The 14,471-nt window shown below is 42.7% G+C and overlaps 1 protein-coding gene across 2 annotated transcripts in view; it reads left to right on the forward strand.

Annotated features, from left to right (window-relative positions):
• DUT (deoxyuridine triphosphatase) overlaps positions 1-14,471 on the forward strand; it is a 409,598-nt gene that overhangs the window by 335,736 nt on the left and 59,391 nt on the right. For both annotated transcript variants that reach the window (XM_044077623.1, XM_044077624.1), the window contains one exon: positions 9,640-9,710. In XM_044077623.1, coding sequence (XP_043933558.1) covers positions 9,640-9,710 — 71 coding nt within the window. The remainder of the gene's footprint in view (positions 1-9,639; positions 9,711-14,471) is intronic.

The following is a 14,471-nucleotide window of genomic DNA, read 5'->3' on the forward strand; positions in this document are numbered from 1 at the left end:
TGTGTACACTTACCATAAATGTAGATGTTAGTGTATTCACTGTTGCAGTCCAGGTTACCCTCCCGCCATCCCCTGTCATTCTGGAGTTTATCTTTCCTTCTCTATCTTCTACAATCTATGTGGTGTATTTGCTTGTAGATGAAGGTAAAGTTTATATTGGTGTGTGTATGTATATATGTGTGTGTGTGTGTGTGTGTGTGTGTGTGTGTGTGTGTATATATATATATAGGGGCAAGAAAATATATATATATGCATATATATATACCCTACCTGATGTCATGGAAGAGGAGATGGCAACCGACGCAGGACCCAAGACTTTGGAATTCAGGCCGACCTGAGGGCAACCTGCCAGCAGATTACCCAAATGTTATGACTGCAACAGTGAATACACTCTAATATCTACATTTATAGTAAGTGTACACAACTGTACTGTATTACAATAGACTACAAACTCGCCTTTTGAGCCACACATTCTTAATGCAGTAAAGAAAACAGTTTAAATTAGGTAAACTTTATCACAAACTCTACCTAGACAATCGCACCAAAACAAAATTGGTAAGTACCTTACTCCCTTCTCTTCTATATGGTAATGCCATCTTTACTAACCTTCACTTATCCCTCAACAATAAACTTAAATCTTGCTATTATAAAATAGCTAAATTTGCCTCAGGAAAGCCTAACCGCTCCCACCACTGCCAAGCAATCTCTGAACTGAACTGGCTCGAATTCCCCAACTACCTCAGTTATACCCAATTAATTCTAGCCCATAAACTAATTCATAAACTAAATACCTGCCTAGCACTCTGCTCGATACTACAAACTTGTATTCCTACATGTACACTTAGATCCTCCAATAAATTGCTTTTAAGTGTAACCAAACCCAACAAAAGAGCTGGACAGTGTTTGTTCTCCCATAGCATTGCTAAACAGTGGATGGAACTCCTTACCCTCTCACAACTCAAACTGACTGTATAAAGACATTTAAATCAGCATTAAAAACGCATTTCTTAAATAACCTGTCTTGCAATTACCCTCTCACATAACTCAAACTGACTGTATAAAGACATTTAAATCAGCATTAAAAACATATTTCTTAAATAACCTGTCTTGCAACTGTAAAACAATCAGGCCACCATAAAACCATCCCTAATCAATCCTAATCTACATCACAGATCAAATGAATACCTCCTGAGTATTCCTCACAGTTGTGCATTTTTTCCTATCTGCACTCTGTGATTATGGTATAGCCAAAAATTCCATTATTGGCTCTAAGTACTGCCTTGTATTATGCAGTGCCTAAATTTAATGTACTCTTGTACCGTACAGTGTATCCTTGTGTGTGATTGTATCTGTACTCAATTGCCAAATCTTTTATCTATGTTGTAGAACTCTCTCTTGTAAACCTTTTAGATTACGTTTATCAGTTTGTTTGAATTTTTCTCTGTATTAATTGTGGAGCTTTTCTCCCTGGGCCTCCACTGAAAATGGGATGTTCTTCGTGTTTCACTGTTGCAGTCATCACATTTGGGTTATCTGCTTGCCGTAGCCCTCAGTCAGCCAGATTATCAGTCTTGGGTCCTGCGTCGGTTGCAGTCTCATCTTCAGTGACGTCAGGTAGTCAGGGGTATAAAGCATGCAGCCAATGCCATTACCCCGGTCTTTCTTGTCGTGTGGTGCCCGAAGCAGAAGCAGTTTGCAAGTGCCGGTTAGCAGATTCCTGAAATTTTCATTTTCGAGTTTCAAAACCAAAGTCAACTAAAGCCAAGTACCCCATTGGGGAAACTTTTTCTTGCTCTAAACCAATGTCAGTAAGTCAGTAATTGTATTTCTTGTGGAAAGCAAATACCTCAAAGATTTTCATTTGTACTGTATTCCTTGCCTAGGCCCTGACCAGGCCGTACCTTGCTGTCGGATTTGTGCCTTATTTAAACCATGAACTATTCATCTGTACATTTTCGCTTCTAAATATTTTGGTACTCAGTTCAATTATCCAGATATGTCTTCGGTAAGCCACCCAACTACCGACATTCTGAAAAAACGCAAAGATAAAGACGAGGCCGTCTAGGTCCAAAGCGGCCGATGACTCTTCTCTTAAGCTAGTTGCCAGTTCACCGGTACTCAGTGAGGTGCTTTCGCAGCCCCTGATACCAGCTACTTCAGATTTGCAGGCCTCTACTGAGACCCATTCGGAGTCCAGTAATGCTGCGAGATGCTTCAACTGTGGAACCTGCAGATGTCTCTACCTTGGATGGGTCCGGAGCCACTGTACAGGCAGCGGCTTCTGAGGGTGTATTCAGGCCTACAGACTTGCATATTAAACCGCTGCCATCTTCTTCTTCTAGGCTTAAAACTCGAACCATGCCTAGGAAACCGCCCAAACCGCATGGTCAGGCCTCTATGCCTAAAAAACAAATAAGAATGGTTGAAGACCTTATTACTTTAATCAGGGGAAGCCAATCTCCCCCCTTTGAGACCTAGGACTGAATTTTTGATACTTTTGACCAGGATTTTGAAATTTTGTCTCCTGATGACCAGGATTTACCCTTCTCTACCTATGAGGATTCTGATGCAGAGGGTTCTATTCCCTCTGCTTCTCCCCAGGAGGATTTTTCTTTTGGTGAAACCTTGCATACTCTTGGGGAGGATTTCCACTGGGAAAGCCAGGATTACTTTGATTCAAAAAAGAGGCTTCGAGATTTCTTGCTCCTGCCCCAACACAGGCCTTGGCTATCCCTCCTGTGCTGGACATTGTTGACTATGCCTTTTTGGAATCTAGCTTGGCCCCTGACTCTTTACCTCCTGCTCCCAGAAAACCTGATGTATATTACAAGGTTCCTGATTCTCACAAGTTCCTTTTAAAAAATCCTGCTGCGGATCCTGTGACCATTTTATAGGGTCCCAAGGGCATTAAGGCTACTACTGCCAAAAATCCTACCCCCTCTGATAGAGATTCCAGGGCCCTGGATAGGTGGGGTAAGAAGGTATACACCTGTGCAGCCTTGGCCATCAGGGCCTTAAATTGCCAGTTTCATATGTTAAAGTATCAGCAGCATATTACTGGATTGCTTAAACAGAAAATGATGATTCCTGATTGTGCTGAATATAAGGATTTACAGGATTTAATGAATTCTTCTGAACAAGTTGGAAAACATACTTTGCAATATGGTTTTGATTCACTAGAGGCATCTTGCGGGGCTGCTTTTACCGGGTCTGTACTTAAAAGGCATGCTTGGCTTAAGGTGCAATCTGTGCCAGATCATGTTCAAACTAAATTGCTAGCTGCTCCCTTATATCAGGACCGCCTGTTTGGTGACAAAGCAGACAACGTTCTTAAAAAGATTGAGGAAAAAGCTAAATCTATGCAAACTGTTAGATTTCTTACAAGTGCAGCCTCCTAGATTTAGTAGGCATTGGCCCTCAAAAATGGGTCTGATGAAGTTTGAACACTGTCAAACGAAAAGCGCTTGACCATTAAACTTGGATTTTATTTGTCTACCTGCCGTGTGTTACCTGGCTTGCCTCAATTTGTTTGTTTTTACTAGTTTGTTTGTTCTTCGTATTTATAAGGTTTCTACTCAAGACTTTTCTTGGTACCCAGAAAAGACAACTCATGGCGTCCTATCCTGGACCGGTCTATCCTAAACACCTTTTTGGTGATTCCAAAATTCAGGATGCTGACTCTTCATCAGTTGCTTCCCATGTTAGGCAAAGATGCCTGGTTGGCAACACTGGATTTAAAGGAAGCCTACCTGCACATCCCAATCAGGGAATCTTGCAGAAAATACCTACGCTTCAAAGCAGGCTGCATGCACTATCAGTTCTGTGCACTGCCCTTTGGCTTGTCTACTGCGCCCAGGGTATTCACAAAGTGCCTAGCTCTAGTCATTGCATTTTGCAAGCAAAGAAATATTCAAATATACCCATACCTGGACGATTTGTCTAATTCAGGCAGAAAGCCAGGACAGACGTCTGAATCATCTGGCATTTGTACAAAAGGTGTTAACTTGTCTGGGGTACACCATAAACGAAAATAAATCACATCTGGTACCCTGTCAACAAATTATATTCCTGGGAGCAAGCTTGAACACAACTTCCCAGATGGCTTTCCTCACGTCAGAGAAACAAATTCATTTGACAACTTACTTCACACTAGTGGCCATAAAAACCCTTCTATCTGCAAGGCAAATGCTGCAAGCCTTGGGGTTCATGGCCTCCTTCATTCTACTAATTCCATAAGCAAGACTGCATATGAGGAAACTACAATGGTATCTAAAAAAGCCTATGGTGTCAACATTCTCAGGATCTAGAAGCAATGATTTCCTATCGTACCTTGCCTACGGTTAGATTTCACTCTACCCCTGCTGCCCCAAGCCCTAACAGATGCATCAGACTATTCATGGGGGGGCTCACCTGGCAAGGAAGTGCATTCAGGGCAAATGGAACCCAAATCAAATCCACCTGCATATCGGTCCGAAAGAAATGTTAGCTGTACAGAATGCTCTGACAGCCTTCAAGGCCACATTCTTCCAGGACAATTAATGGTAAAGACGGACAACACCACTGTTGTGTGGTACATAAAGAAGCAGGGGGGTACCCATTCTTACCCCCTCTGCAGACTAGCCATGGCTCTGGAACACAGCCTTGAGCTGCCAAGTTCATCTACAGGCTCAATTCCTGCCAGGAAGACTAAATGCACTGGCAGACGGACTAAGCAGAAATCTCATGGACCTACACGAGTGGGAACTGGAACCAAAGATTTTCAACATGTTGATCATCAAATGGGGGATCCCAGATAGATATAGACCGCTTTGCCTCCCCCCAGAACTACCAATTGGACAAATTCTGCACAAGGACTCTCCACAAACAAGCTTGGAAAGTGGATGATGTGTCCTTCAGCTGGAAAAATGTCAGTTTATGCCTTTCCTCATTTGCCTCTCCTCTCCAAAGTACTACTAGAGATCAAACAGGACAAACCAAGGATGATACTGATTGCACCAAACTGGCCACGCCAACACTGGTAAACCCCCTCTTGCGCAGTGTCACAGCTGGCCCCATGGCATCTACCTCAGACCCCTACCCTGCTGTCTCAGCAGGAAAGCCAGATTCTGCACATCCAGCTTCAAACCCTGAACCTGGCAGCCTGGCTAATTACCTAATCTCTCCATTACCCATCCCTCAGTAAACAACTGTTGGACATCATTTTAGAGGCAAGGAGGCCTGGTACTAGAAAATCTTCTGCTGAAAAATGGAAAAGATTCTGTGCCTGGAACCAAACTCAAGGGATGGCCACAGCAGCGCCCAATTTACCTCAGATTCTTCATTACTTAACTGAGATGCTTCACAAGGGTCTTTCCTTTTCCTCCATCAAAATTCAAGCCTCAGCCATTTCAGCTCATTACAACACAGAACCAACCCTCTTTTGTCACCCCCTGCTCAAGCAGTTCCTCAGAGGGGCCAAAAACTTAAGACCACCCAAGAGAGCCCCAACTCCAGCCTGGGACCTTAATTTTGTATTGGAAAAACTCAACTCTTCCTCTTTGAGCCAGCTGCAATTGCAGAGTTAAAATTCCTTTCTTGGAAAACAGCTTTCCTTTTAGCAATCACTTCAGCAAGAAGGGTATCTGAATTGCAGGCCCTTATGGCAGTGGAGCCTTTCATCATCTTTCATGCGGACAGGGTGTCCCTCAGGACCAGTCCCTCTTTCATGCCCAAGGTGGTATCCAGTGTGGCTCTTAATCAGTCCATTCATTTGCCAACCTTCCTTCCTAATCCACAGAACAAAGGGGAAACTGATACTGCACTCCTTAAATGTGCACAGACAACTTAGATTTTACTTGGATTGACTAAACCTCAAAGGAAATCTGAACTGCTGGTGGCATTTGCTGCAGGGGCAGAGGGGAAGGCTATTTCAAAGCAAACCATTTCTAAATGGATATCTATTGCATTCATTTCTGCTATAAGCACCACGGAAATCCTATCCCACAGGGGATTAGACCCCATTCAACCAGGGCTGCATCTACCTCTACAGCCTTTCTCAGAGGTGTCCCTACCAGAGACAATCCTAGAAGCTGCTACCTGGAGTTCTGTACATACATTCACCAAGCATTACCATTTGCCAATTTTCTCTAAATCCAGAGCTGCCTTTACCACTGCAGTCTTGCAGGGCCTTATAGCTGGTCCTAATGCTATCTAAATTCCTTCTCCCATCCTTAGCTTTGGGAATCTACCCAAATGTGATGACTGCAATAGTGAAACACGAAGATCATAGTACAGTTGTGTACACTTACATAAATGTAGATGTTAGTGTATTCACTGTAGATGTTAGTGTATTCACTGTTACAGTCCTGGTTACCCTCCCTCCAACCCCCTGACATCTTTTGGCTATACCTCTATTCTCCTGTACTATACTTAAAAGCTTTTTGGTGTATTTGCTTTTTTTGTTGGAGGTATAACCTTGTGTGTGTGTGTGTGTGTGTGTGTGTGTGTGTGTGTGTGTGTGTGTGTGTGTGTGTGTGTGTGTGTGTGTGTAATATATATTTAATTGCTTCCCATTAAGGGGGGCACCTGACATCTGGGTCAAGAAAAACTGATGTAATGGTGTCGGCTGCATGCTTTATACCCCTGACTACGTGACGTCACGGAAGATGAGACAGCAACCGACGCAGGACCCAAGACTTTGATAATCAGGCCGACTGAGGGCTACTGCAAGCAGATAACCCAAATGTGATGACTGCAACAGTGAATACACTCTAACATCTACATTTATGGTAAATGTACACAACTGTACTTTTCTGACCCAGTGGACTTTCCTGGTCAACAAATGTCAATCAGTAAATAAATAAGTAAATCTGAGAGCTTGAGAGCAAGGGTTTACCCTTGCTGTCTGTTACAAAATCGAGGACCTGAAGAACTTTGACTCTTGAGGCTCCGCTCCATTTCTCTACAGAATGGCTTCTGCTGTGGAGAAACTATGCTTTTGAAGTTGACTGTGGACTGGCCTGTATTTCTTCATTTCAAGAAGACCTACCTAAATGACTATTTCTCAGTGTGGAAGGTATTCTCAAAGATGTCCTTTTGTGTAGCCTGGAGAAGCTATAAAAAAAGTAATCTCCTCTAAAAGGTCTCAATTGAATTTTTATTTTTTTATGTTATGTATTTTTTTTGTGAGATTCTGACCAGGCATCCTAGAAGCAGATCTCTGTATGATCGCTTTGGTCCAGCAGGCACCATTGAGCTCACAATTTTTTTGCCAGTCTGACAAGAATGTAAAGAATTTAAGTTAGGAAAGGGAGTGCTGTCCCTAGCTTGGGACTTTTGATCCCTCAGCTTGTCCTACCTGTACAGGTTTCATTTCTTCTAGTATTTTATGCTGTCAAAAAAAAAAACTTAGTCCTTGTGTTGTGTATAGTCTGGACTTGAGGGAAAGCTGATCAGGAGGTTTACTTGGTCATCATTTGTTGGACCTGGTGGACAGCAGTTAGGAGCCTCCCTTTCCATTGACCATGTCCTGTAGGCCTAGTCAGCACCTCAGGAAGCAATCTTCTTCCTTAGACTAAGGTTGGCTCTGAAGCATCACAGTTGCTGGCTGACCCTCTCTATCTCTACTCCTTTTTACAGTCAAGAATGGGGCCAGCTAAGCCATCCAAGAGAGTGACTGTAGTGGTCTAGCCTTGAATGTTTAGAGCTGTTATTTAGTGGAGGGTTCTCTGAGCATTATCACTCATTAATGTGGTTCAAGATGAACATGTCTTAAATCTGTTTTTTTGCTTTAGCTTTGATGGTCGTCGCAAAGAACCAGAGGAGTGATCTTGTGGCTAAGATTGGTATGTGTCAGATTTGTGTCCTCCCTCAGTGAGTTCTGATAAGTGATTAAGCTGCCAATTTCAGAAATAGCCCACCTAGATTTTACTTTCTAGAGGGGCTTTAGAGGCTGTGTGTTTGTTCTCCTTTGTTTTCTGCATCCTAGTGTTAGCTGGGACCCTTGCAAGAGAAGGAACTTGTGTTTTACTTTGTCTTCCGTTTGGTTATGTTGAGGAGCTCTGTTGTGGGGTCCTTGGAGTTGACACTACTTAATCTGCAGTCCCTGGTTTCATAAACCTAAGAAAAGTCCTTTTTAACCTCCTTCACAAGAATGCCTGCTTCCTTATCAGTGAAGGCAATCTTACAGTGATTATTCCTGCCTGCAGAGAGGTCCCATTACATCAGGGCTTTGAGTCTGACTGAGAAGAGTCCAGGCTTGAATCCATTTTTGTTTCTGACGATAGTCATCTTTGCAGTGTCTTTGACCTGTAAGAGTACAGGTATTGCCTATGGGCTTTGAGATTTCAATAGTTGCCATAATTCAGTACTCCGAGATCTTGGGGCTTATGATTATGGTATACACATGGCATTTATCTTTGCCCCTGTGGTCTGTGTTATAGCTGAAAAAGGTCCAATGTAGTTATTCAGTTTAATTAACCAAAAAAGATCAATTGAAAATATTATCGAAGTGCCAGACTACCAGGGGGCATATGGCTTCTCCTACTGCTTACTTCTGAAAGTCACTATTGTAGACATGTATACCATAGCCATTTGTTCATACTGTCACACTGTTACCAGGCTTTGTTGCCTGGACAATGACTCCAGGAATTGTGCTTTCTTTAGTAGCTGTGGACTCTGCTTTTTCAACCTTTATTTTGGCTAGACTGTAGCTTCTAATGTTTTCTTGTGTACAAATCCCTTAGCCAGAAAGTGCTCCTGGATAGTTTGGCATTTCTTTATTTGATATTTAGCAGACTGTTGGGGGGGGCTTATTTCAACTTCATGAGGATTCTGGTATTTCCAGGTTCCTTATGCTTTGTAATCTAAGTTTTTGGAAGGTCCTTAGACTTCATTTTTTAGCAGTGGAACAAGTTAATTTGCTCCTTAGCTCAAAGGCTCCTTTTTCTGAGGTGACGTGATGTTTCCATGCCTTTTATCTTTGTTTCTGTGTATATTGTTAGCTGACTTGTTTGAGTTGAAGGCTTGGGCACTGTTGGCTGGTATGCTTCACAAAGGACAAGACTGACATTGTTGCAGGTGCCTGTGGCTTGGCATTGCATTGCTAAAGCCTGTTTGAAGGCCTTTTACTTAGGATATGTAGTTCCCGTTTGTCATTGCAACAGAGGGTCCTGGTTTAGCTTGAAGAGGGAGGAAAAAGTCATTTGGGATATGTTTTGTTTGGAAACAACTGCTTGGATGAAAATGATTGTTTCATACTGGGTAGCCTTGAATGTACTGCTATTCAGCAGGTGTTGGAGAAGCTCCCTTTTTGATGTAAAAATCAATATAGTCTTTGAGGAGGATAAAATACCTCACAGTTCACTGCTTTTATCGCCCTTTCTGTAGGTGTGGGATGGAATCTCTATTTGTGTAGCTTTGGTACTTCGGGATAAAGCCACACTTCAGTGCCTTTAAAAGTCCTCCGAGAATTTTGGAGTTGTGGATTTCAGCCACTGTTAAAGCTTGATGTGCTCTGTTTATATTCTGTGCTTTGAATTTTATACTGTTACAATCAGTCAACATATACTTAGTCTATCTTAATGAGGTTTTGGGTAGATTGCTTAATTGTGTAGAAATATTTGTCTGATTCGGAACATAATTGTGTGTGTTCATTTGTAGTTAAGAAGGGAGACAGAGTAGCTCAGTTGATCTGTGAACGTATCTTCTATCCAGATCTGGAAGAACATGAGGTATGTTGCATGATTTTGTGTTAAAGCCCTAAAGTTTATCCTGTCAGTTGCTGATTGTTGCAGTTCATTTTTTTATGTTTGCAATACTGTAAACTAAACAGCTGTCTCAAATTGTCTAGACCTGTCGTATCTCTTATTTTACACTAAATTTGCAGTTGTGTGTGTTAAAAGTTGAAAGTAGTTTTGAGAAAAAATGGTCATAGTAGGTTTTATTTTAATTTCTGTTGTCAACTAAATTTTTGCGTATATGACGACCCCTGCAAAATTTATGTAATGATGGGTACTAGATATGACATACATAACTTCAAAGACATTCTGGCTCATGAAAAAAACTCTTTAGTGGAGTAGTATTGTGGTTTCACTACATCCTGCCAGTTCATTTTCAGTGTAAGGTGCACTACCTGCAAGATGGCTTATGATTTTATAATTGCTTCAGAAAGTGAAGATGAATACTTGCAAAACTCCCTTTGTAAGTGCTGCATTGCCAAAATGGTAAGTGTCCTGGGAACGCCCTGCTGTTAGCTTCAAAAGTAAATTAAGAGATATCTTAAATTTTAAAGCTAAGAATCCTAAAATAGTAGAAGTTTCATTTTTTATCCAGAAATACTAAATCTCTGTAGTATTGGTGATTATAGATTTTGATAACTTTTTACCTTGAACAGAATCTGATGGATCATTTTTGTTTTAAGCACAATAAATATTTTGGAAGCGCTCTAGTTTTATATGTCCATTCTGATCTTGATGTGACCCTGCCTAGACATCCATCTCTGCTTTCAGATTTTTTTTTTTTGTAAAATATTCATGAGAATGTGCTTAGGGGGTTCAGCAATAAACTTTTACTTAAATTCTTGCGTGAGCTTATTAATATCAAAGCCAGTAAGGCAACAGCATCTCAAGATGTGTGGATCTCTGCATTTGTTAAAATTCTCCAGTTTTGCCATAAATTTAAAATTAGAGAATATCCTTACTTTTTTTTTCTGTGAGAAAAAATAACATCTTTGTGAGAGTTTTGCTTCTGTATATTAGTAAGATTTTGTACCAGACTTTAGAGGATGTGGAAAATAGAAGACGTCATTTCAGGCTGGTGATGATGGCATGCCCTCATGCATTGGGGGGGGGGGGGCTTCAGATTACCCCCATCACCAGGGGTCTGATCATCAGCCAGAAGATCTCCATGTATTCTTGTTTTGCTATTCAACTGAACTCTCATCTGACTTCCATCAGTTGTGGTAGATCTGAATCACCGTAACTTTTGTTTTTCTTCTTTTTTTTTTAATAGTTTGATTTTTCATCTTAGTAGCTTTAGTTGCTTTGTATGTGATACTCACATCTGTCTGTTGTAGGGGAACTCTGGAAAGGTCATAACTTTACTTTCACCACAGAAGGGAAGACAATAGAGGGAGTCTGCCAAATAAACCATAGAGGAATGAAAGACCCCAAAAAAGAAATTCACAAATGGTTGTAGTAGCTTCAGACATGCAAAGATAACTGTGGCCTTGAGGATCTGGATAATTATCCCACCTACCGAAACCCTTTCTGAGTCTGGTATGCCACAGAAATCCTTAGTCTTCCAAACCTTTGGTGATCTCTGCCTCGGTTGTGTCTAGAGCCGCGACACAAGCACCGGTTTCCGAGGAGGCCTGTCATGCTACCGATTAGACAAAAAACAATGTCTTCTCACCCGACCACCGTTTCTCTCAAGCCGATGGATACCCTTAGGCCTAGAAGCCAGGCCACTCCTAGAAAGTCTACCTCTAGCCACCATCTTGCTCCTGCTCCACTACCCCAAGCCCAAATGCTTAAGATGGAGGAGGATCTTATCTCCCTTATCAGGGGCAGTCGGGCCACAACTTCTAAAGGAAAAGACACACTTTTCCTGAACTAATGACAGAGCAGAATTCTGAGGAATCTGATTTTTCGGATTTTGAAGAGGAACAACCTCTTACTGCTTATGAGGATTTCAGATGCAGGGGAATCCATTCCTTCTGCCTCCCCATGAGAAGACCTTTCCTTTGGGGAAACCCTTCACACTCTCAGCGAGCATTTCCACTGGGAATCTCAGGACTTCCCTCAGTATAAGAAAAGGGTGAGACTTCTAGACCTGCCTCAGCACAGACCTTTGGCCATCCCCCCTGCCATAGAAGTGGTGGATGATGTTTTCCATGAATCCAGCGTAGCCCCTGACACCCTCCCACTTACTCCCACTAAAGCTGACCGGTATTGCGGAGTACTGGATTCTCACAAATAGCTGTACAAAAATCCTGCTGCAGACCCAGAGGTCATTACACAGGGACCTAAAGGAGCTAGGGCTAGTTCTGCAAAGAATCCTACTCCCTCTGACAAGGATGCCAGAGCTCTGGACAGATGGGGTAAAAAACGTTTACAGCTTTGCAACCTTAGCTATCAGAGCACTCAACTGTCAGTTCCATATGTTAAAATATTAACAACACACTTTGGAACTATTAAAGCAAAATATTTCTACCTTTCCTGACTGTGCTAGTTTTAAGGAGTAAGCTGATTTACTGCACTCTACTTGTCAAGCGGCAAAGCATTCTTTACACTGTGGATATGATGCACTAGAAGCCTCTAGCAGGGCAGCAGTGTCTGAATCTGTCATTAAGAGACGTGCATGGTTGAAGAAACAACCTCTCCCTGATCATGTCCAGTTTAAATTGATGCACCCTTGGATAAAGACTGCTTATTTGGAGAAAAAGCAGAAGAGTTGCTTAAAAAGATGGGAAAACCAATCAAAATCTATGCATACAGTAAAATATTTCTTTCAGGTTTAACCTCCTAGATTCAGCAGGAATGTTCCCTCTAAGCACTGGTCTTTTCCTGCACCTAGCAGATGGGGGCAAGGTAAGCCCTGCAGGGACAGGCCACCCAGGTCCCTATGCCAGGGACAGTAGAGAACCAAACGGTTGGACCACTTAGTTCTAAGCCATCCCTCTATGCCAAAAACTCTCAACGACTCCAACTCCCCCCTCTGCCCTCCTTTCACTGACCAAAAGCTAGGAGGAAGGCTGTTGTCTCTCTGCAAAGAAAATTGGCTGTCTGTAACAAAGGACAAATGGGTCTTAAAAGATAATTTTTCAGGGATACAAATTCACTTTCAATGAACTCCCAATTCCCAGAGGGTACCCAGACTTGCTTCCAAAGCAGTGGGCAGAGGCATTAAAACAAGTACAAACTCTCATATCTTAGGGGGCAGTAGAAACTGTTCACGCAGATCAAATGGGCAAAGGCTTTTATTCCAGGCTATTCCTTGTTTCCAGAAAGGAGGGCACTTGGTGCCCCATCCTGGATCTTTCCATTCTGAACACCTCCCTAGTGGTCCCCAAATTCAAAATGCTAACCTTGCAGCAACTGCTGACTATGCTGACAAAAATGCCTGGTCAGTGACTCTAGACCAGGTTGTTTCTTATGGTTTGAAAAAGCCCTTATAGAGTGAAAGCGCTTACCAATAAAACGGCTTGGATTTTGTTTGCTTTTGGCACGGATTCAGTCATTGTTTGAACTAGCATTTATTTCTGCTTCTTGAATAAGCCTTAGTGACTGCTGATTTATGCTGATTTTTGTTGCCAACCTTGGTTTGCTCCTGTACTTCTTTTGGCTCATTTATTTATTTTATTAGTAACAGGAGCATTTGGACCGTAATAACACTCTTCTAGTACCCCTAAAAGATGCCTAACTCCACATCTCCACAAGGGAATCGTGCAGGAAATTCCTGCGCTTCAGAGCAGGTTCACAACGCTTTCAGTTCTCTGTGCTTCCCTTTGGCTTATCTACTGCTCCCAGGGTATTCACCAAATGTTTGGCCCCAGCCATAGCGTTTTGCAGACAGAGAAATATACAGATTTACCCTAATCTGGATGACTGCCTCATTCAGGCAGAGTGCAAAGAAAAGCTGCTCCAGGATCTCCGCTTTGTCAAAACTCTCCTAACTTCCTTGGGGTTCACCATCGAGAAGAAATCATAGCAAAACACCCTCCAGGAGGATAATTTTCTTGGGGGCACTGCTGGACACAGCATCCCAAATGGCCTTCCTATCCCCAGAAAAGCAGAGCTTCCTGCCTCTCTACTTTACCCAGCTGGCATCCAAAAGTCACCTCACGGCGAGGAAGTTCCTGCAAGCCTTGGGGTACATGGCATCTTGCATCCTTCTAATTCCTCTGGCCAGGATTCACATGAGGAAGCTTCAGTGGTATCTAAAGAATCTTTGGTGTCAACACTCACAGCCTCTAGAGACCTCTCTCCTGCTGATCCCCTGTATAAGGGCAGAGTTTCTCTGGTGGGCAGGGGCCTGTGCCAAGTACAAGGGTCTCCCCTTCATCCTCCGTCCTACCAGGCAGACTATCACCACAGGTGCCTCAGACATTGCTTGGGGTGCTCACCTAGTAGGCAGGTGCACCCAAGGTCTTTGGGATGCCCAGCACCTTCCCTTGCATATCAACCAGAAGGAAATGATGGCAGTACAAAAGGCTCTGACATCCTCCCAACCCCATCTCAGGCCAGGGGTTCTCCTTATCAAAACAAGACACCACCACAGTAATGTGGTACATCAACAAACTGGGATGGACCCAATCTTGCCCTCTGTGCAGGCTAGCCATGGAACCTCTGGCTTGACTGCCTCCTCCATGGGATTACACCTAATAGCCCAATCCCTACCAGGGATCGACAAGGGCCGACCACTTAAGCAGAAACTTACTGGATCTCCATGAATGGTAGCTCTACAAAAAGATCTTTTGGCAAGTCACTCGA

Source organism: Protopterus annectens, chromosome 7.part0 (genome assembly GCF_019279795.1).
Source record: "Protopterus annectens isolate FY-2018-M chromosome 7.part0, PAN1.0, whole genome shotgun sequence".
NCBI lineage: Eukaryota > Metazoa > Chordata > Ceratodontiformes > Protopteridae > Protopterus > Protopterus annectens.